The sequence below is a fragment of the Bacillus rossius genome (genome assembly GCF_032445375.1).
Source record: "Bacillus rossius redtenbacheri isolate Brsri chromosome 4 unlocalized genomic scaffold, Brsri_v3 Brsri_v3_scf4_1, whole genome shotgun sequence".
Classification (NCBI taxonomy): domain Eukaryota; kingdom Metazoa; phylum Arthropoda; class Insecta; order Phasmatodea; family Bacillidae; genus Bacillus; species Bacillus rossius.
Genome location: NW_026962010.1, coordinates 7,262,349 through 7,287,575, shown reverse-complemented (window position 1 = coordinate 7,287,575; position 25,227 = coordinate 7,262,349). Strand labels below are relative to the sequence as shown.

General features: G+C 39.8%; 1 protein-coding gene across 1 annotated transcript in view; it reads left to right on the top strand.

Annotated features, from left to right (window-relative positions):
* The first annotated feature begins 805 nt into the window (after positions 1-805).
* The window catches only part of LOC134541501 (acyl-CoA synthetase short-chain family member 3, mitochondrial), a 138,059-nt gene continuing 113,637 nt past the window's right edge, over positions 806-25,227 (top strand). Inside the window, exon 1 of the mRNA XM_063384995.1 lies at positions 806-946. Coding sequence (XP_063241065.1) covers positions 886-946 — 61 coding nt within the window. The 5' untranslated portion in view covers positions 806-885. The remainder of the gene's footprint in view (positions 947-25,227) is intronic.

Genomic DNA, 25,227 nt, shown 5'->3' with positions numbered 1-25,227 from the left:
ATAAGTAATTATTTAAAGTCCACGGTGACCTGTTTATGATTTGTAATGAGTAAATGAGTAAAAAAAAAAAAAAAAAAAACCAGCATGCTAACATTTGATTGTTGACAAAATCTTAGGCTTATGTGATGTATTTTGAGACAAGGAAAATTTTTTGGGGGTGTCCGGCCGGGGGGGGGGGGACGTTTAGGTTTTTCGCCTAGGGCGCCAATTTACCTTGCACCGGTCCTGGCCGCAATGTTCACGCAATTGAAGTGCAATACACGCATTGTACACGCAATGTACGTAATGGCCATACAACGTTCACGCAGTTCAAGCATTCAATGGAAAGGAAGCACAATCGGAAGCACAACCACAAAAAGGAAGCACATTTGGAAGCACAATCTCAAAAAGGAACCACAATCGGAAGCACATTCAACAAAAAGGAAGCACATCTAACGAAAAGGACACACATTTTCACGAACATTCAACTCAGTAGGTTGCGTTCGTTAATTTTATGTTAGGATACATTATCTTATTAGGGCAAACGCTTTTAGGACAAACAACGGAACTATTTTAGAACAAACGATGTGCACTTGAAAAAGTTTAGAAATTAACTAACACAGAATGTGTAAATGTACACTTTTTCCATCTATCAACACTGCTGGCCTAACAGGGTGGCAACCCTTCCTAAGACTGTAGTTGGCCTGGAGGGTGGCGGTAATGGTGCTAGACTGTAATGTTGGCTGTGCTGGAAGCCTGCTCCCAGGGGGCTGGCCTTCCGGTGGCGGAGGGGTTCTGCATATGCAAGCGGCCGAGTGGGAACGGCAGGTGGAGTGTGACCTTGGAGACGGAGGCCCGTGGCTCGCGTGACCACTGTCGCACTCGCCGCCTCGTCGTCGCTGCAGCATGATCTCCCCCGGCGCCGGGTCGGAGGGCGACGCCAAGTCGGAGCGTCGCTTGCTGGAGGGTGAGTCGCCGGCGCCTGGCGTCTGCACGTGTTCCCAGCAGCTTCCTTCGTAGTCCTCATTCCATCATTATAGTTACATATCAGTTAAACATATAACAAAGTTACAAAAAAATTAATTGCATGTGTTTACACAAATGATTAATTTAAACATTTTTATTTCAACATACACATACAAGCTTATCTTATAATATTTTTTTTATTTTAGTTAGGTGAGATAATTGTCAAAGGAACAAATTTGTTGTAAATATTTAAGAAGACTGATTTTTATTTTGGAGATTTTGTATTTTAGCGCCTGCTATTTATCAAGCTGTTGTGAATAGCAAATCCCCCTAAAATTTATTTTTCTGAAAACGGTGTTTAATGTATTAGTTTTGAGGTTAAAGAAAAATATTTACATTTTTTATTTGCGTGTCTGTACAAGTGACTTTTCGTTTGCTTATAATATTTTCTTTTTTAATAGCCTTTAATTACCTTTAACTTGCATGAAACTTAGACGGTTAACGAAATATATCACAAATACAATTATATTATGAAAACATTCATGCCTTTTGTCTACTGCCATTAGCCTTTTTTTTTATTGAATCAAAATGTTGTTAAAGTATGTTTTGACAGTTTTCGATTTCCGGCAAGATTTGTTTTCAAACTTAATATTATCTTAAACTTAATATTATCTTAAACTTAATTTCCCGGTTTTAATTCGTTACGTGTAAATCCGGAGCATTAAATTAATTTATATTTGAAATATCAATATTTTCTTTATTTTTCAACATATTTTAAACAGTAAATAAATAATTGCAGGAAATGTAAACCTAACATAAGCTACCATTTTTGCCAGTGCTACTGGTAGGACTACTAGGGCATTGTTTGAATTGGCTTGACTTTTTGGTTTAAGCCACGTTACATTTAATAAATGATATTCAAGATTTAAATTAACATTGAAGTGACTGTATACAACTTATCAGTCATTACTCATCAGGGTAAATATTACCGAAATGATTATGCCTACAATGTAAAACAAAATGACGAAGATAATTTACTTAAAGCTAACGTTGCTAAAGTCAACAATTGTAACAATTTTTTTACTCTATTAATACGATTTGTATTAAATACTGTTTGAATATGAAGATAAAATTTCAAAATCTATTTTTTACACCAAAAAGTTATATGTTACAATAAATTTTAAATGTTTGTATAAAATTTATTTCAACATAATTACTTAAACTCGCATTTAGAGTTATCAGAAAAATGCATGTCAACACTGACCTAAATTTTTCAAAGGAAATTTATCAATAGTTAGTATTTACAGATACAGAATAATTGATATTTTTTGTTAAAATACAAGTTTTTCAGTTTTAAGAAAAAATTCTTAAAATATGTGTGAAATATTTTTACTGAGAAAAATTTTTTATGGCAATATTTATTCTTTAAAACGTGAGCATAGCTATTACAAATTTTATAATTTACCTCAAATTTACTTATCTGTACAAGTACTTTTAATCGCCCCCCTAGTGTGCGATCTCCCAACCTCATGAAAAAAATACCGTGTTGCATAACAGATAATAGCTAAGGAAATATTTCTGATAATACCTAATATTTCCTTTAGCAAAAAAAAAATCAGTTATTTCTTTAATTTTGCATGCATTGTAAGAAATTTGTTTTTATTATTTTATAAAATACTCATGAATGACAGATTAATATTTAAAATTTTAACTCTTATAATGATAATGCACTTTAGGTATTTTATTTTTATATTCACAAATTACATGTATATGTCAAAACTAGCTTTTGCCCGCGGCTTCGCTTGCGTTAAGAAGTATTATTATTAATTAGGTATAGTTTTTGCGGCTTTACTTTTGTTTAGCGTGTGTAAAAAATTAGGTCCTACAAAACTTCTTTGTACACAATATTCTTAACTAATCTGTCATTGGACGCTAAAACTATCAAGCTATTGGGTGAACTTACTCGTGAGCAAGCAACATAAAACTGTCCATGAGAGAAGCAATGTTCTCTCAAGTCAATACCCGCAAATTTGATAGTTTGCCCCTGAGACTTGTTTATTGTCATGGCAAAGCAGACATTTAGGGGAAACTGTAATCGCTTAAATTCGAACGGGATATCATTAGGTATTAATGGGATTCGTGGTATAAATACAGTTTCCACTTTCGCACACCCAGTTAATATAGTGGCTTCCACTATATTGCAATGTAACGCTTTCACTTGCAGTCTCGTACCGTTACAAAGTTTTGGTGGTTTTAAATTTCGCAACAACATAATTGGAACGCCCACACGCAGAATAAGCTTATTATAAGGCAAACCTGGCGGTTTCAATGAATTTAAAAATTCTACAGGGAAATTAGTAGCGTCATTTGTATTAACCACAGTATCAATCTAAGTATAGACCTTTTCTTCGCCCTCAAACGACATGAGCAGGATATCGTTGATAGCTGCTGCTTGATCGTTCTTTGGAGTAAGTATGGCACGCTCACATAACCATTCAATAGGCTTGTCATGTATATGAATAATGTCTGGATAAACTTTAGATAGAAATTCTTGAACCGTAGTAACAACTGTGCACAATTCTTCCGGGATGGTTATCATTCCATCAAACGATGGAAAATCACCATTACCGATTTTAAGAAGGAGATCTGAAAATCTACCAGTAGACTCATCCCCGCCGAAATGTGCTCTCATATTTCTAGAGAGCTTAAGAATATTAACCTGGGGCCACAAATTAGATTTCTGAATGCACGACTTTACTTCGTCAGCTCTGGTTCCTTTTGGCACCACTGGTAGAGTCTGCCGAAAGTCTCCGGCCAGCAAAACTGTTACGCCACCCATTAATTTTGTATTACCCCTTATATCCCTTAGTGATCTGTTTAAGGCTTCAATACCACCTTTATGAGCGATCGTTATTTCGTCCCACACGATTATTTTTGTACTCTTTAAAACTTCAACAAAATTACTTTGTTTGGAGATGTTGCAAATGGGAGTCTCGGCAGTGATTAAATTGAGTGGTAACTTAAAAGTAGCATGAGCAGTTCGACCACCTTCGAGTAATGTAGCAGCTATGCCGGACGACGCCACAGCCAGGGCAATGCCGTGAGTACTTCTTACTTTCGCCAAAAGTAAATTAATAAGGAAGGTTTTACCAGTTCCACCTGGAGCATCTAAGAAGAATATTCGACCGTCATTTGCATCTACACTTGTGATAATTTTATTGTATACTTCCTGTTGCTCGTCATTCAAGGATGCTTCAATTTTTTCTAACTGCGTCGTCTAAGGCCACTGTATCGTAACTGGTCTCTTTCACGTACTCTCTATTTTCAAAATGAGGTAATCCATACTCTTTAAGACGGCCTAATGATAATACGGCATCCTCTAATACCGACAGGCATTTGTTAAATATCAGGTCCGATGAGTGCTCTACATCCACGTCACCTTGCCTTTCCAGTTGTTTTTTAAAGTCTTCAGAAAGGTATTCTTTGTATTTTTCCCAAAGACATAAGGGGTCGGAAACCTGGCAGAACAATAAAATGATAGCAAAAAGCTCTCGAATCATATGCGGTGTTTGACAAAGTGCTGCCTCTTCAAGAGCTGAATCCAAATGCCGATCATCTTCGAGTAGACCTAGAGCCTTGCACGCGGATTGGAAAGTGGGATGTAAGTGACCATCTACAATTTTCAACACTTCAAATGAAATTGGGCTCTGATCTCATGTAGAAGCATTCGAAGGTGGTAGCATTCTGTATTGTTTGGATGAACAGTATAAACCCTACCTAGAACGTGTTATTTTTTGACCCCTGACCATCCGTCAACATTCACTCCTCTCTTCCTTCTCTGAAACGATCGCTTGTTCCAATCGTAATACGCAGGGACTTCCGAGTATAGCAATGTTTTTGCAAAGTCATCCACGTTACACAGATAGAAAAAGGAGAGGAGTGTAGTTGTAGGAGAACTACTCAATTTGTCGCACAAGTTCTGCTCATTAAAATAAATTCTCTGTCCATTTTCTAAATGGACAGCAAGGTGCACTACAGGAGGAAAACGCTCATGTATTGGGAATTCAAGGATTCGCCAAACTGCTTCAGCTGAACTTATATATCGACCACTTGCGTAGGTTGTAACTTCATCCTTCCCATCCTTCCCATTCTCTAAAGTAAACGTAGCCTGATCTGACCCTTTATTAACATATTTGCAAACGTATTTGATTGACTTCACAGAATGGCAATACTCTACGTTCACGTGAGCGTTACATGTTCTTAATAGCACTGGATTATAAGGAACCACCCAACGATTATCTATTGTAATACCCTTGATATTGACAGAGAATCCACCGTCATCCAGAGAATGTCTCCTGTACTGCGGATAACCATCATCACCGGTTTGAGTTTCCTTAATAAGAGCCTTAGGATAACGTTTGCTGCACGAATTATCTATCATGCATGGAGAATTTCGGTTTAAACTTCCACAGGGGCCATATATCATATTACTTTTAACAATTTCGTAAAGCTCAGGATCACGATCGGGGTTAGGTATTTCAGCACAAATAATATTGTCAATTTGATCCGGAGTGATGCGATGTTAAAGCCATAAAAGTATATGAATATGCGGAAGACCTCGCTTTTGCCATTACGTAGAATAAGTACATATAGCATCTCACTTCACCGAATATTTTCCCTTTGATCAACAAATCCATGACCTTTTTTACCTTTAATCGAAAAACACGCGAAATAATATCGTATCGATCATGAGATTTTTGTCCTGAAAGTAAGTGCTCATTTATGTCACTCCAGCGTGGGTTACATGTAAAAGTAATAAAAAGGTTGGGACGACCGTAATGTATAACATAGGTCATGGCGTCTTGCGTTTTTTCATGCATGTATCTTGGTCCACCAGTAAAAGATGATGGAAGTACTACCATTTATCCCAGCTGACTTGCTTCAGTATCTTGCCGTCCAATTGCATCTTTTAAATTAATATAATTATCTGCGCGCAATTTGGCTTGATTGTTTTTTATGTAGTTTAGTCTTTCAGTTTCTATTTTTGCGTATTCATCTACCAAATATTGACTAAAAAGAGCGCGATATTTAACCAAATAGTTATCTTCTCTTTCTCTGAACATTATTCTGTATGAATATTAACTTACAGCAGAGACTGTTTTTTTCAAGGGCAACTTAGTTGTGGGATCGCATTGTGGTATGTTGATTGAATAGCCATCATCCCCCCAGCAAAACATCAACGGGTACTGCAGCGCGTCATAAGCTCGATGTATCTCACTGATACGCTGAAGTGAGTTACTTCGGCTTTCGAGGATAATGTCTCTTCGGTCAAAATGCTGATCTACCAATACAACAGCCACTTCATTTGCCGTTGGTGCATTAAATCTGCCTCTGTGTTCTCTTTGTGGTTTTTTATCTGCATGTATTACGACCTTTAATGACTCTGAAGGCGATATTTTATCAATGACTGTTTTTAGATCTTTTATGTATGGGTTCACCTCATGTAACATAAGCTGCAATTGTTTGATTAAATTTGGTCTCAAATCAGGAAATTTAGAACATCGAATTTTAGCTTCTCTATCATCTTCACCGATGAAATAAATTTGCAGAAACTGTGCATCCTGCCCAGGTTCCGGTAATATACTTCCAATTAAATTATATACTTGTCCTTGAACTTTAAACGTTGGTGAAAAACCGCCTTCTTTTATTTGTTTTCCACCAAAGGAAGTCATTTGAAAACAGGCATTATATTTTCTGATATTATCCATGAAGTGTACATGATTTGGGTGTAAATCATTAACCAGACTGTAAAGTGGTTCAGGCAGTTGTTTAAACGGCTCAAGTTGTACTTTACCGGCGCTACAACACATGCCAGGTGTCTCATCTTTCCACTTCAAGGCGTTACACCACTGACACGTGTGCGTCATAGAACCTAAGACTACGCTGCTGTCAGTTCCATAAGCAATATCTGGGTCATACGCCAAACCCGAAAGCAACTTGCTTCTCCATACACGCTGGATTGTATTTTCTCTATACCGTGACTGAATCACTCTATGCACATCAGTATTCCTGGCCTGATATAGTGCAGCAGATTGCCTATGTTTTTCAGGGTTTGCAGCCTGGTAGGTGGCGACAGATTGCCTGTGTTTTTCAGGGTGTGCAGCCTGGTAGGTGGCGACAGCTTGCCTCTGTACATCAGGTTTTTTTTCTTATATTCAGACACAGCTTTACGGTTGGATTCAGGTAGAGTCTGTCCATATTTTTTGTGCCTTTTTTATTTGATTTTTTCGTGTGTAATTAGTAAACCTTGCCCTACGTTTGTTTTTCTTTCTTTCTATTAATGTCACAGACTCAGATTGGGACAATAAACTTTTTATTAAATTTTCATCATAATTTATTGAAGATACCATAGGTGAATGTTCACGTTCTAAAACAGGTACCTCCTGACAACCCTTATCAACTTTAAGTTGCGAAGGTGTATCAATTCCAAAATCATGTTCTTCTACAGCTACCTCCATACGACGCCAAGTAATTTTCTGTGCTGCTATGGGAAGATAGGCATCAAAATGTCCACTGGACAAATCTTAGCTGAATCGTAATTGCCTTACCGGATATTCTTTAGATCCAGATTCCGTATATATGAGACTGTTTCTATAAACTTCAAACTTAAATGGGAATATTAATCCTGCTGCTATTAACTCACAAAATCCGCCATAAGTAGCATTTTTTATCATATCAGCAAAATATTCGTCGGATGTTACGTAGTTATCACCATTCCTGTCGTGGGTCATAATTGAAAACTTGCTCCAGTCATTAACCACATATCTGACAATTTCTGAACGTACCTCCATCGCTCTATCTTGTGTTCCGTGCATTAAATAAGAGAGAGCACGAAACAAACATGCACCGTCACCAACAATAGGGACGACAGTACATTCTTCAACTTCTCCATTAACGTTCAGATTTTCTTTAGCCATTTTAATAAAGTCTAACCGACAAAACCTATACTTAAACCAAACGAAAACAAAACAAATGCCAAATACAAAGCAGAGTCTATAACGATATATTATCTATGCACTATGCACAAAAATGGTTAATTCAAAGTTCTATCCAAAATAACTCAATGTAGATGGCGCTAGCATACAGAAATGCGTATATTTTAAACTGAAAAGTTACTAATCTTATATAGCCTGCATCTCAAAATCCTTTCTTAGGGGATTCCTACGTCATAGTAGCTTTATGCATGCAAAGTCTCAGCCCGATCGGTTTGAAATTGACAACGTTTCATACAAACTTTCATCCCCTATTTTATCCCCTTGGGGGTAGAATTAATCAAAATCCTTTCTTAGCGGATGCCTACGTCATAACATCTACCTGCATGCCAAATTTCATCCCGATCCGTCCAGTGGTTTGGGCTGTGCGTTGATAGATCACTATGTCAGTCAGTCACCTTTGAGTTATATATATTAAGATTGGTAAGGCTGATCAGAATTGTTTTAAAATTGATTGGGTTGTACCTAGAGGTAACAATTTCGTTAGGAAATTGTTTGGCTGAATATTTTGTATTAAAAAATTATTTTGATGTAAGTGTAATACAAAATTAACTATTTTATATTGTAATAAGAAATATTATAATTAAAAAATAATATTTACATTTTAAATTATTGATTTAAGGCTCTTAATATTACATTTAAATTTTTAAAAAAGTTGTTCTTAAGGATTATAACTAAAAATAGCTCGTTAATCGCTGTAATAATGATCTTTTTAAAGTAGAATTTTAATTTAAAAAACAGTATAACATTACCAAAAGAAAAAATGCTTATAATTGAGGTGTATACATAGTGGAAGAAAATTTTTGCCTGTACATTTTTTGCCCCTTTACTCACTGGAAAGCATTTTTTTTAATGAACCATATTTATACAAACATAAACAGAGGATCCCATTGTCCTTTAAACTTATTACTACATTATTTCTTTAAACAGTCAAAAACTTTAAAAAAATAATAAAATGCATCAGTCACTATGTACAACAGATCTTAACAACTTTTAACAGAAAGTATATACTTTTTGCAAAAATACTTAAAATTTTGCTTATTTGATTGATGGATCGAATCTTCTTCACAGCCAGTAGAACACTTGACAGCAGGTGACGGACGTGAGTCGATAACCAAGTGACGGAGACAGCGGGTGTTGGAAAGAAGAGAAACCACATGAGGGCGCGCGGATAGATGTGAAGAGTCGTTCTTTAGACTCCGCCTTTGTTTCGTAACATGCACTAGAAATGTGCATGTATAAGTTGAAACTTAAAAAAAATGTTTTTTAGGGATTTTAAATTTCAATAAATTTAAGAATCCCAAAAGTAAATATTCAAAAATTATTTTTAGTGTTCTTAACTAACTCAAATCTTTTTTTATAAAATATAACGCTCTAAACGAATTTTAATCAGGTGACGTTCCTTTACCTGGAAATATGCGATAACTTGCATACCTGCATTATTCACTTCACCTCGAACTACATGTAAGTATATACAATTAGGTGAACTCGGACTTGGTGCGGATATGACACGGACTATCAATTAGAGGGAATATTATAAACTACAAGCATATAATAGCCCGAGTGGTTTCACCAGTTTCAAAAGACTTGAAGAACTTACCAACCGGATATACATTACTCGCGGACGTACAATTCGCTGTTCACTTTTCTCAAGGAAGTTGAAGCAATTGTGAGCGCTCGGCCAAGGTGGGTTCCCATTGGTTGTCGTCAGGGAATGATTGACCGCGGTTGTTAGACCTTGGGGAAATTGTGGCCGCGGCTGCCCTCAGGCAACTCAAACAACACAATTACACGAAATGTCTGGGAAATAATAAATATTATTTCGATTCCAGGCGACTCCTTACAGCACTTTAGGTAGAACCATCAAGGCCACGTTGGAACTTGATTATGCTGCCGTTGTTATAATCGTGTGCTAAATATAAGTTTTTTTTTCTATAGGTAAAAAGTAAGAGTAAAATGCAGAGTAATAAAAGCATATACTCTACAAATTTTTTCAATGAATGTTTAATTAGACAATTATAAACGCACGTTCTTCTACTATCCTTTGCAAACCAGTAGCCACAATGGCCGAGACGGGGAAAACACTTCCCAGTAAGGCGTAGTGGATTTCGGCGGAGTTAAGCCCTGAACGACACGTGGAAGAAAAGGCGGACGTTGTCGTGAGTAGGTGGTCCTTTTTTGGAGCGTTATCTTCCTTGTCACCAATGCCCCATCCGAGGTTAAATATAAGTTCACCATTCAGAGTGAAATTATAGTTTCGTAATAAAACATTCTCATACAATCATCAGTAATCCGCGTAGGCCTAATGGTTTAATACTAATGTCGCTATAAAAAAATCCAATTCTCGTAATACCATTCCTTTCCTGCTACACTTAATAAAATCAGAAATTAAATGGAAGTTTAAATTTCGTTGACATCTAGATCCGTTCAGGCAGACTGAGCTGAATCAATGAGATGGAGCGGTTACGACAACTCCCGGCACACGATACTGCCCCTCACATCCTGCTTGGGTACAATCAGTAAACCACCTCACTTCCTGCTTGGGTACTACCTGTGTAACACCTCACTTCCTACTTGGGTACCATCTGTGAACCACCTCACATCCTGCTTGGGTACCATCTGTGAACCACCTCACTTCCTGCTTGGGTACCACCTGTGGAACACCTTACTTCCTACTTGGGTACAATCTGTGAACCACCTCACTTCCTACTTGGGTACAATCTGTGTAACTCCTCACTTCCTGTTTGGGTACCATCTGTGAACCACCTCACTTCCTACTTGGCTACCATCTGTGAACCACCTCACTTCCTGCGTGGGTACCAACTGTGAACCACCTCTCTTCCTACTTGGGTACTATCTGTGAACCACCTCACTTCCTGCTTGGGTACTATCTGTGGAACACCGCACTTCCTATTTGGGTATAATCTGTAAACTACCTCGCATCCTACTCGGTAAAATATGTGAAAAATCACTACCTGAATAGGCACAATTCATGAACCACGACTCGTCACCTACACACGGTACAGCACACGCTGCCGGTACTACTGGTAGAGTCCCAGTGTTTTCTCGACACCTACACTAGGTCTGCACACGTTGCCGATGCTTGTACAGAAGTCCCAGTGTTTTCTCGACACCTACACTAGGTCTGCACACGTTGCCGATGCTTGTACAGAAGTCCCAGTGTTTTCTCGACACCTACACTAGGTCTGCACACGTTGCCGATGCTTGTACACAAGTCCCAGTGTTTTCTCGACACCTACACTAGGTCTGCACACGTTGCCGATGCTTGTACAGAAGTCCCAGTGTTTTCTCGACACCTACACTAGGACTGCACACGTTGCCTATGCTTGTACAGAAGTCTCAGTGTTTTCTCGACACCTACACTAGGTCTGCACACGTTGCCGATGCTTGTACAGAAGTCCCAGTGTTTTCTCGACACCTACACTAGGACTGCACACGTTGCCTATGCTTGTACAGAAGTCCCAGTGTTTTCTCGACACCTACACTAGGACTGCACACGTTGCCTATGCTTGTACAGAAGTCTCAGTGTTTTCTCGACACCTACACTAGGTCTGCACACGTTGCCGATGCTTGTACAGAAGTCCCAGTGTTTTCTCGACACCTACACTAGGTCTGCACACGTTGCCGATGCTTGTACAGAAGTCCCAGTGTTTTCTCGACACCTACACTAGGACTGCACACGTTGCCTATGCTTGTACAGAAGTCTCAGTGTTTTCTCGACACCTACACTAGGTCTGCACACGTTGCCGATGCTTGTACAGAAGTCCCAGTGTTTTCTCGACACCTACACTAGGTCTGCACACGTTGCCGATGCTTGTACAGAAGTCCCAGTGTTTTCTCGACACCTACACTAGGACTGCACACGTTGCCTATGCTTGTACAGAAGTCCCAGTGTTTTCTCGACACCTACACTAGGTCTGCACACGTTGCCGATGCTTGTACAGAAGTCCCAGTGTTTTCTCGACACCTACACTAGGTCTGCACACGTTGCCGATGCTTGTACACAAGTCCCAGTGTTTTCTCGACACCTACACTAGGACTGCACACGTTGCCTATGCTTGTACAGAAGTCTCAGTGTTTTCTCGACACCTACACTAGGTCTGCACACGTTGCCGATGCTTGTACACAAGTCCCAGTGTTTTCTCGACACCTACACTACGTCTGCACACGTTGCCGATGCTTGTACACAAGTCCCAGTGTTTTCTCGACACCTACACTAGGTCTGCACACGTTGCCGATGCTTGTACAGAAGTCCCAGTGTTTTCTCGACACCTACACTAGGTCTGCACACGTTGCCTATGCTTGTACAGAAGTCTCAGTGTTTTCTCGACACCTACACTAGGTCTGCACACGTTGCCGATGCTTGTACAGAAGTCCCAGTGTTTTCTCGACACCTACACTAGGTCTGCACACGTTGCCGATGCTTGTACACAAGTCCCAGTGTTTTCTCGACACCTACACTAGGTCTGCACACGTTGCCGATGCTTGTACAGAAGTCCCAGTGTTTTCTCGACACCTACACTAGGTCTGCACACGTTGCCGATGCTTGTACAGAAGTCCCAGTGTTTTCTCGACACCTACACTAGGTCTGCACACGTTGCCGATGCTTGTACAGAAGTCCCAGTGTTTTCTCGACACCTACACTACGTCTGCACACGTTGCCGATGCTTGTACAGAAGTCCCAGTGTTTTCTCGACACCTACACTAGGTCTGCACACGTTGCCGATGCTTGTACAGAAGTCCCAGTGTTTTCTCGACACCTACACTAGGTCTGCACACGTTGCCGATGCTTGTACACAAGTCCCAGTGTTTTCTCGTCACCTCCACTAGGTCTGCACACGTTGCCGATGCTTGTACACAAGTCCCAGTGTTTTCTCGTCACCTCCACTAGGTCTGCACACGTTGCCGATGCTTGTACACAAGTCCCAGCGTTTTCTCGTCACCTCCACTAGGACTGCACACGTTGCCGATGCTTGTGCGTAAATCGAACCACCAGACACACATGTCCTCAAACTAATGCTACCACCAGGCCACGTGAGGAACAACAATACAATGCTCAAATGAATAAACGTGTTGCAACCACACACAATAAACTAAACGCGAAGCCCGTGACTTGAACACCGTGTGGTGAAAAGAAAGCAATACTAAATCATAAAAACTCTAGATTACGTAAGCAATACAAACGTCACGTCCCTAGGAAAAACTCGCGAAACGGGAAACAAATCGCCCACGCAAAAGCGACAGTACAATTAAGCAACACTCTCAAGAACGTGAGATAACAAAATGACACGCCTCAAAGGCCCGTGAGAGACAGTAAACACCCGTCGCAAACCAGGGAAAGCTCGGCCTCAAAGGAAGAAATAAACAAACTAAAGGAACCACGGCCACTATCAAAGACGAGCGGTAGGCCCACACAAGCAGTGAGACTAGCCAAGCAAAGCACGAAAGGAACGTGCATTACGCGGGAGGTGTCCCAAGCACGGAAAGAAGAACCGCGAATAACAAACCTCGAGCGTCCTAGTTATGACACCGGCGCACAGCCACCAAGGGTGTACCGGCTCGTGGTTCCACCTGTACATTGACCCAGTGTAAGGCCACAACACACTAGAAGCGAACTCGCGTGGAGGTGAATATAGCCCGACCAAACAACAATTCCTGCAAGGCTGCATAACACAAGGTGCTCAACACTGAAGGCTAAAAGCAAGAATACATGAATAAATAATTTACTAGTAAAACTTTAGAGTGAAATATTTAAATCACCTGGGACGCGTGAAGCTAGATAACGAACAACCGTCGGAGCAACTAAACATGACGGCGGAGAGAAACAAGGTCAAGTGAACCCTAAAATTAAAAGGCGAAAAGTGACTCCAAAATGGCGGATGGCCTTAAATAAGTACACACAACCCCCTTGCGCAGGCGCAGAAGGGGAAATTAAGGGGGCGAAATGACCCCATGGTACAAATACGTCACCTAAACAAAAAGGCCGGAGAGGGGAACAGGGTTGATGAGGGGGGTGAGGGGGGGCCGGAAGGCGGCAAGCGCGCCGACTTCAAAGCAACGGAGACTTTCGCTGCACGTCCTTTTCGTTAAATGTGTGCTCTTGTAGGTTGATTTTGTGTCCAGTGCGTGAACTGTAGGTCCAATACGTGTGTGCGTAATGTGTTTATTGCGTGTCCTGTGCGTACTGTGTGTGTACTGTGTGATCATTGCGTGTCATGTGTGTAATGTGTTTCCAATGTGTGTCTTGTGCATCAATTGTGTGTCAAGTTTGTATATTGTGTATTCATTACGTATCCTGTGTGTGCAATATGTGTCCTGTGTGTACTATTTGTCTACTGTGTGTACTGTGTATTGTGTGTCCAGTGTGTGGACTGTATGTCCAGTGTGTGTACTGTGTGTCCTTGGTGTGTATTGTGTGTCCTATTTTGGTGAATTGTGTTCAGTGTGTATTTTGTGTTCATTGTGGGTACTGTATGTGTAGTGTGTGTCCAGTGTGTGTACTGTGTGTCAAGTGTGTGTACTGTGTGCTCTTTCCTTTTGTTGAATGTGTGTTTTGTTTAAATGTGCGTGGTCAGATATGTAGTATCTCTCAATCTTTATTTGCTTAAAACCTTTTCGTCTTGATAAAACATTACCAGGAATTCTTGTTCCTTTATTAAGCGTAAAATATATTCCATTGGTCTTATTGCTTGCAATCGGTTTTATTGATAATTCATGTCATAAAGTTCGAAGACTTGGTCTTAACTGCTTGAAATATGTTATATTAGCTATCGACGAAGAAGTTCTCGTGGTTCGGAAATGTCTGGCCTATACGTCTGACATTGTACATGATCTGGTTTCGTAGTCCGAAGACACTTCGACTGTACGCCTAACATCATAGTACATGAACTGGTTGAAATGGCATTCCATGCATCGTAAAATTATAGATACTGTTATGGTAGGAACTGCGACAGCATATTTATTTCGTCGGACAGGTATCTTGTCTAGAGATGTTTTGAATAGAGTGAATGATTAATAAACTCCATGAAAAATAATTTGAAACTGGGTTTAAATTTTTTTTAATCTTTAGTTACCTTTTTCACTAGCCGAGAATCAAACCAAAGACTGATATTGTTCGGGTCTATCATTATTTTAATAAGTAATTTTTTGATGTAAATAGGAATTTTTTCCGAATTTCTAGCTAAATAATTACGAATTTCCAATATGGTGATCGTATCAGCTTATAGGAAACGGTTTATGAGGAACTTAAACTTCTTTTAGGAATTTGAACATGATTTATTTAGTAAAATAATTTTTGACGTGACAACGTCTAATAAATCGATGAACGCCGGCTGCACGCACGAAAAAGTGTCCCGTAACGCACATTGTCCCACTACGGATGTCCCACTACGGATGTGTCCTGTTATGCTCATTGTACGCATGCGTGGCATCTCTCTTCCACTCGATTTTGATGAGGATTTTAATTTAAAAATAGGAACTAAAAGTACCCCAGGCACCTCGCACACCAAAATTACGAATGCAAATGAATATATATTTATTTATATGTATATTCCTAAGCTAATGAATACAAAAGTTTATTAAAAATTACTAATTTTTTAAAGATTAAAAAATTGGTTGTCTGTAAAGTCGGTTTACGGACGATAGTTTAACGTGACAACGTCATAACAAAACATTGATGAAATGATTGCATATTTTTATTAATAAAATTGAATCATTTTTATTGAATAATCACTATATGTATGGATACAAAGAAGGAGTGAAATGAAATCTACAATTTAATTGATAAATTTACTTTTATTTGCACTCATTAATTCAAATATGTTTATGACTTCAACGAAGAGATTATTTTAACTATAACTTTTATACATGTTTGCTATTTAACTTCTTCCAATCTGTGTTATTCTTTTAAGGATAGGACGATGATAGGAAAAGTAGGAAACTAATGGGAGTGTTTCAAGTTTAATGTGCCTCGAAAAAGTCAAATCGATGGTTGTTCCAATCAGTGGAAGAGAGATAGTTGCGGCACAAGCGTACAATGAGCGTAACAGGACACGGCGTAACGGGACAATGTGCGTAACGGGACACTTTTTCGTGCGTGCAGCCGGCGTTCATCGATTTATTCTACGTTGTCACTGCAAAAATATCTACAATAATTTAGTAATTTCCTTAGAGCCTTATTCTCCCTAGTCCCACAAGCTCAAGTAAAACCACGAAGCCATCTTTGTGAACTCCTCACAGTCTGCCAGTGCTCTGCCATGCTCACACACTCGCTGCAGTGACGAGCCGAGGGCCGCATTAACCACTCGCGTCGTCTCAGGTGGACCAGTGCTTCGCCGCACTACACTCAGCCAACCCAGTTTTGATTGCGTTGCTCCGCATCACTGTTGCAATACATGCTCGCTACAAACCGCTTGCAGTCTTCTCCAAAGTTTTTCCAGGTCTTGAGAAAATTGGCCTCGACACACTGACAGAACACAAACGGACTCAGTGTCTCACAAAAACCCAATACATTCGCTGTCAAAATAACTTGCGTCGAGTGTACTGCCGCGCATTGCTTCTGCTGGGTCGGAACCATTCACTTCGTATTTTCGACGTGATAACGTCTTATAAATTGATGAACGCCTGCTGCACGCACGAAAAAATATGACTCATTGTCACGTTCCGCCTGAGCCGAGCGTGCAAGAACCGGCCAACCATCGTGCGAGAAAATCTTCTATAATATCAAACAGGTTAAGGCGGGCTTTTTAACTAATTGTTCGTGAATACATTAAAAAAGTATATATTTAAATTCGATTTGCTAAAACTGTAAATCATATTTGAAAATTAAAAATTATGCAATTTTTCATCAATATTTTCTTATGACGTTATCACGTAAAATTATCGTCCGTAAACCGACTTTACAGACAACCCCCTTTTTTTACCGTTTCATTTCGTTTTCCTCTGTATGCGAGTGAGTTCATTATGTTTGCAACACAACTGCGAACAAAATGACCAGTGCGAATCAGATAAACAGATAAACTAAACTCGTAGAGGTTACACAATCCGTGCGCAAACATTCTCAATCAGCGCTGCACATAGACGCAAGGCGTAAAGCCACAGACGACAGAGAGGGACGAGGGAAGCCACGTGTGGCGCACGAGCACCGTGGCCCGGCCACGTGTGGCAGTCCACAGTCGCCCAGCCCCGCAGGCCTCTGTCCACACTATCTGACTGCGCTCCCGTGTGGTGCACACCACCAGCAACAAGCTTTGTTCCCGCAGGGCCACACACTCGCTCCACCATACAGCAGCAACTCAGAACCAAGTCTCTCATTCCATCTTTTATGACCACAAACAAATGAAAATTATAAACAAAAGGGGGTTGTCTGTAAAGTCGGTTTACGGACGATAATTTTACGTGATAACGTCATAAGAAAATATTGATGAAAAATTGCATAATTTTTAATTTTCAAATATGATTTACAGTTTTAGCAAATCGAATTTAAATATATACTTTTTTAATGTATTCACAAACAATTAGTTAAAAAGCCCGCCTTAACCTGTTTGATATTATAGAAGATTTTCTCGCACGGTGGTTGGCCGGTTCTTGCACGCTCGGCTCAGGTGGAACGTGACAATTTTTCGTGCGTGCAGCCGGCGTTCATCAATTTATAAGATGTTATCACGTCAACCAAAGTATTAGAAATTGTGACAATACAAATATTTATATATTAAACCAGAAATAATACGAGAACGCTACAAAATTTATTAGTCTTTAAAACATTCTTACCCCTCCTTCATTCTCTAGGGGTTGTATTTCGCATTATATTAAAATTCACATCCATAATTTTTGTATTTTAATTATTGGCATCCAATATTAGAATCTGCTATGCTTAGTGAAAATTAGATATATAGTTATTTATCTTATAACCATACTTACCCCCTTTTATATTCCTTAAGGGTTAAATTTCCTAAATGGTTAAAATTGTTTGTTATTTTTGTATTTTAACTAACAGGAAAAAATTAAAACATTATTTTTTATTTTTCTCAATAAATTTTGTTAATAGTCATTTACAGAAGTGGTTTCTTCCACTGTACAGACTTTGCCTCTAACCGTTTTATTAGTATAGATAATGGAATGGAATAAAAAATGTTAGTTTAAACACATAACTTATGAAAATAATTTGTCATTGATTCATCAGAAATTTTAGAACGTTGCATCAGGAAATATTGTAATATTGAGTTTGAATTTTTTTGTAGCACAACAAACACTATGTTCTCTGCATCGTGAATACTATCTGAACCAGCTAAACAACTGAATTTCATTGCTGTCAGAGTCACTTCATTTTTGAAACTTTCACATTTTATTTTACTGAAGTAAAACCTTATTTTTTTTTTAAATAATGTCTCTTCCGAAAATGTTCACCAAACAAAAACAAAAAAAATCTCCGATTGCTACTAGTAATTGATATATCGCGAATAGACACAGAGTAGCAAAAAAACCTAGGTCCGTCTTTATACTAGATAGTATTACAGCAAAGATAAAACACAACCGAAAATAAAATATAAATAATTATGTTTTGAACATAGGAGACTGTTACCTGTGGCAGATTCGTCACAGACTGCTGCTTCTGCAAAATATGACAAAACAACAATACATCCAACTGTTACATGGTCGTAAATTGTTTTGCTTTCCTTTTGCACTCTATTAGTAAGAGTCTAAATTGTTAGTTATATACTCGCAGCTAACCAACGATAAAAAATACACGCGCGAACGTGCGTCGACACTTTGAACACGACATAGTAGAAAGGAGACCAAGAAACTGTGCAGGTTTTCAAATGGTCTTTTCGGTTTTTTCCCGTGCTTTCTTATGGCTTCTGTACTCATCTTCTTATACTGCTGCTTTCTAGGCATCGATTTTGTGGATAGGTCAGAAACATACATGGCATAATGTTAAGTCCTCTTGTCTTGAGTGAGGCGGGCATATAAAACAATAGGCTGTCGATCACAGCAGAGTCCAGTTGAAGAGGCTGTGCCGTCTTCATGAGGTCGTGCGCACTGAAGTCCCTCCCCCTCCCACTTCCCCCCGGACATCCCCTCCTCCAGGCTGTGTGACGTCGGCGCTCTCCCACCTGTGTTCGCAGCGCCGCGACTGTAGCGCCATCTTTGATATAAGGTTGCGAGGCACTTGGCCTCTGGTCTGTCGCTGAGTCGTCGCTGTTCTCTTGCCTTCATTCTACCGCGGGGGCTGGTCGTGTTGGCTTCGTCATGGTCGGTGTTTGATTTCTTGTTGATCTTGTGCGTGTTGCAGCCATGCATCGCAAACCTACCGTAACCGGCTCTGTTCCCCGTAAAGTTTGTGCTCTTCTGTCGCGATCATTTCTAGAGCTAAATGCTAAGTTTTTATATTATCTTGTGTCGGGAACAACCCAGTACCTACCTTCCACGGGATTGCGTTCCCATGACCTGGCGTTTTGTTCCTTTTGAGCTCGGCCATGTTTGAAGTAACCTTTTGGTTTGCAACCGGCCAAGTTTAACTTGTAATGGCGCAACGCCCCCCCCCCCCCCCCCAACCCCCTTTGTACACAAACGTGTACTTGATGAAACTAAGATTTTCCATTTTTAAATTACTCAGAACATTATTCCAGGAATTAATAATAGGGCGCCAGAGGTAATCAAGAATTAACAACAAAATAACACAATAAGACTTATTTTATTGTATTAATCATAATGAGAAACCTCGAGTCATGGAAATAATAACCAAACAAACAAATATTAAATAAAGTCTATGGGATGTCGTAGATAACCTGACTCTTGAATAAAATAATACAAAATAAATAAAGTTCCCGAAATTGTTCACTGAGTAAAAGTTTTGGGGTTTTGCTCCGGCTTGCTCGAGCATGAAACGCCTAACCTAAAGACTTCTGGACTTGTGTACATATAGTTTGTGCTAATGTGAGTAAATTTGCCGTTAATCGCCGAAAGTCAATGTTCAACTGATTTTATGATAGTCCAAAGTTTATACAATTACAGTTCGCATACGTTGACGGTAAAATTTACGTCAATTTTATTATATAGCGATGATGCAGACCATACCTTAACTCTGGATGATTAAGGTCGTTCGTAAAATACTTCGTCACTCACGTGAATTGAATGCGATTCTTCTGCATTCAATTACAGGGCGTCAATTAATATTGCCCAGTATTTTGACGTAATTTCCAGACCAATAACGCCGAAATTAGCATCGCCACGAATAAAATATTCCCAGAGGGAATACACTACCACACGCACTCAATGGCGTCATTTTCCACTCTCTCTCTTCTCTCTTGCCGAAATTAAATTGTTAATTGAAAAGAGCCAATCACGGCCGCGACACGTTAGCGTCCTTTTTAATGAAGCCAATGAAATGTCAATATCAATAAAGCATAGGCTCGTTAAAGCTGTTCCAAACGCCGCGCGATTATTTATTTTAGCAGTTGTCATAACGACGCAGCACGAGCTGCGCGCGCCGCCATGCGTGAAACAAAACAAAACACTGCTGAAAGTATTGGGAAGCGGTATTAACCTCGAACGTAAAACAATAACAAACAGTTTCAGTTAGTCTGATAATACCGTAGTATTACAGTGCCGCTCCCGATATAAATTTATATTTCACTGTCCAAAAAGTTAAATTCAATTTAGATCGTTAAAACAAATAACTGGAACTGGTTACTTCACAAGTTGGCAACATTGCGATGAAAGTTGAAAAACGTTATTCTCTTGTCAACCGACACTACTCTTCGTAGGCTGGACAGTCGCACTGTTGTTTGTAAACATGATCTGTCTACATGTTGTGGAGTATCAGTTACCTGATTAGGCGAAGCAGGGATGTAGAAGACAGCTCACCAATCTCCATACATGGTAAGTGACAGCTGAGCAGAGAGGTCGACTGCGGTGTAAACCACAGTGCTGGGATGGCGGTTCAGCCAACAATACCCTGTTGTAGGCGATCGACGTCGTGAAGACTGCTGGACCAGTGTGCTGTTTATCGATGATCGCATCACCTGATGTCACCAATGACATCACGAGGGATGCTGTGTTGTCGTGCTGATGCGGACCCACCGGGTCTGCGACGTGTTCGCTGGGGTCGTACCAACCGGTACGAGCTGCTGAGTCAAATGTCCAACACATGACTCTACATGTGCCTTGGACTACTGCTGCTGCTGCTGCTGCTGCTGCTGCTGCTGCTGCTGCTGCTGCTGCTGCTGCTGCTGCTGCTGCATCTACTGCTGCAGACGGTGTCGAAGGGGACCGCAACAAAACTCGTTCAGTTCGTCGGCAATCAGAAGACACACACACACGTTAATCACACGTCCTATAACAGTTCTTATCACTCGCGCGATATGAATATACAGCGTCCTGTGATCGTGCCTCATGCTATCACTAACCCCTCTTCTTCTCTTGCTCCCCTAATCTAATATAAATTAAATGACTCGAGATTCCTCAAACTCATAAAATTAATAATTCATAACAACTTAATAATAAATATAAACCTTAGTTGAATATATAATAACTCTGTTAAATAATAAGGTAATGCATAAATAAACAGTATTTGCAACAATAACATTTCATAGTACTTTGCAATAACAACATGTTATTGTTTACCTTTGTTGTAGGTGATGAATAAATAAAATATATTTCATGGATGTTATCAACATAATATTCTCACCTAGTAATTAATTACATTCAATTTCTTAATTGATATTTGCCAATAATATTGGACTTTCAATAACATATTAGCATATTTAATATGCTTCTCACATATCATATGTGAATATTTTCCTTCATCACATGTTACACAATAGCTACACTTATTTACAAGAAGAGACATTATTTGCTACTCAGCTATGAAATAATGACAATATCCTCAAGATAATTATTATTGTTTGAGTGCTAGTGTATAGTGTTTATGTTTTTAAAGCTGTTCATTAAAGACAATCTTTAAAATTCTTTATCTTTCATTTCTTCTTTTTCTCAATATAAAGTGGAGTGTTTTTACATCCTATTAATAAGAGTGTGGATGAAGTTGATATCCACTTATAGTTTCGGGTGTCCTGTGGGAACCCAATTAAAGTGCATCATTAACTACTAGACGATGAAGAAGCATAGGTAGGGGCAAGGCAGTAGCCTGGATCAAACTGTAAGTACTCATACCAACAAGTGTGTTCATTTAGTAGGATATTAGTCAACTCATCTTTAGGCCATTAATTATATGTAGTATTTAGTTGTGTGTTGCCTTAGTTATACATTGTAATATGTCACATAGTGTTTGTACACATCTTATGCCAAATTTTATTTAAACCTCACGTGTATATCCATTGCTAATATGGTCGAACTCGACTAATAGGGTGATAATAACTGTGTCTCAACACAGTAACTGTACACACAGTACATAATATTTGGTATGTCCCTCTAGGACAATGTACCAAACCAATGCTCAGGCAACACATATGCTCCAAGCACAAATATCAGTTGGAATAAAATCATCAACTGACAAACACCCTAATTCTTCGAATATAAATTACCATATCGAAGCAATGAGGTACCTATACACCTGGATTACCTCTGTCAACTTACGAGGATATATATATATTTAAAGTTCCTTAGCAACATAAACAATACAATGGTTTTTAAACATAACACAAATAATAATGGTACATATTTGGTGTTCTAATTCACCACAGGTGTTTTGTAAGGCCTAAGCTGACTCAAATTGTAATTACCTACAATTTTTCCTGTATCAGGGTCCTGTAGAGTGTAGCAGTTACATTTCTCCACAGCTACTACTTTGTAGGGACCTGAGTACAATAAAAATAGCTTCTTCGCTAGATGTGCCCACTTGTTACTAGTTGGTGCTGTACGGCGTAGAACTAAGTCTCCTACAGTGAATTTACTGATCCTAGATGCTGGCTTCCTTTTCTTCCTAAGGTCGGCTTCTCTTGTTAATTTGTCTCGTACCAGTTCTTCAATTTCTTCCTGAGTTGGCCTCTCCATGTCTGGTTCTGGTTTGTCTCTTCCGGGTATAAGGTTGGTGGTAATACCTACAACCTTACTGAGCATAATTATTTTGATGCTCCTCAATTACAGCTTGAGAGTAGCTGCAATTCGCAGTCTGCTGAGGCTGCGTTACTGTGCAGTTGGGCGGGATCGGCTGCTGCCGAGCAAAGTATCCACGCTGCATGGGGTACGATCATAGGCGTGCGCACGGTAGGTGCCACAGGTGCCTTGGCACCACCTTTAGGGTTAACGTTATTTTGTTTTTTACAAGCAGAAATAATACATACTTTCAAAAATCTGTATTATTTACAAAAAAAATGTTTTCCAATCGTGTCGAGTTACAGATATGTGCTCATAACACCATCAGTATATAAATTATCAATCGAACCAACTATACACACGGAAACAAGCCAGGTGCAATTACTTGTGTTGTACACGCGGGCCGCGGCTACGAAACTTCTGAAATGTAAATACTTCTCCTAGTTCTCCTCGAATTACATAGAATGCGCGCTCGGTGTCCACTGTTCACTCCACTCGGCAGGCGCACGGAATAATAGTCGCCGTCCGCCAGGGTTTATTTAAAAAAAGAGAGAGAGTTTAGTTAGTTAAAAGGATAGGCTTACTCGATGACTTATATGCAGTCGCCGACAAAACATTTTGTTTGTATTCCAAAAGTTAAAACTTTTGCCCACTATTATTTGTGTATTTTTATTATTTTAATATTTTACATAGGCAGGAGGTAAAGGTCCCTTGGATCAGGAACTCCAAAGCAACCTGCAAAGGGCCTTCGGACTGTACTCAACAGAGCACTTGTTCGGAGGTTCATGCAAAAAAAAAAGTATGTTACAAAAACTCCCTTGATTTGTTGATTTTAAAACTTAACATTTGAGAATGTTTTTTCTAGCATTTATTTGGCGTCTTCAGAAAACATGTAAGTACGGTTTTTCAAAGCCACCAGCATGAATTCCGTGCAAACAATTTGTGCAATTTACTTCACGGCTCAACAAAGCTTAAAACTGTAAATAGTTTAGTAGTTTTCCTGGCGATTATAACGTTCAAAGCCATAATTTGTCATAAAAAATGTTCAAATTTTTACATCTTGTATTTAATGTTTTTGTTCGGAAACACCTTAAATAGCACCATTTTGCGCTTTCAAATCCCAATTTTTCCGGGGGAGGACCCCCGGACCCCCCGCTTTAGGTTCGGGTCCGTGAATGACAGGGCTGTTGTGTAATCTGGCACCACCAATACTTAAGTCCTGCGCACGCCTATGGGTACGATGTGGTTGGAGGATGGTTGATTGTAGAGAAACTCGCTGGTGATTGATTCACAGGAGCGGTGTCTGCTACAGGGGGATGCAACATATGCTGTTGCATATTGTTGGGCGGCTGACGGTTAGAGTAACTCCTGTACTCCCACCTGGGTGGCCTTCCATTTGGATCTTCAGGACGGTAATGCTTTCCCCACCACTGGTTTTGGTTGTGGGTGTGGGGTTTCTTCGGCTGGCGGTTTCCTTGATGTTGAGGTAGGAATTCCCTCCTGGTCTTCCACTTCCCTGTCCGGTACTGTTTCGCAGGCTGCCATGTCGTGCAGTGGACGTTGGCCTTGCCGCCGTCGTTACCACGCTGCCAGGGTGTGTAGAGTGGTGCTGCCTTCTGATGTGTAGGCTTGAGGTCTTTCTCCACCTCACTATTGTTGTTCCTGGACAGCCGCTCCAGCCGGTCGAAAGCGAGAACCTGTTCGCGGAACTCTGTGATATTGTTGAAGCTACGCCCGGTCAAATGTACTTGGTACTTGATGGGTAGCTGGGAGGTCACCATCGCCATGAACTCAATATCACCCATCTCTGGTTCGAGGTAGCGCGTCCTCTCGAACATTTGAGACAAGTGGGTCTCCAGAGTTCGGTTCTTCTTGCTATCATACCGTTCGGTATGCAGACGTGCTCTCAGTGTTCCCTGTATTTTCACATTCCAAAACTGCTGTTTGAAATGGCTTTTGAATTCTTGGTAGGAAGTGATGGTACTTTGTAATACCTCCCACCAGTAATACGCATGGTCTCTCAGTGCAGTTGCCATGCATTTCAGGCGTTCAGTATTACTTAGCCTGAACATGTCAGCGTATTCCTCGAAACGTCGAATGAATCTCATTGGATTCTCTCCTTCATGAGCAGAGAACCTAGGCATCGCCTCTGACC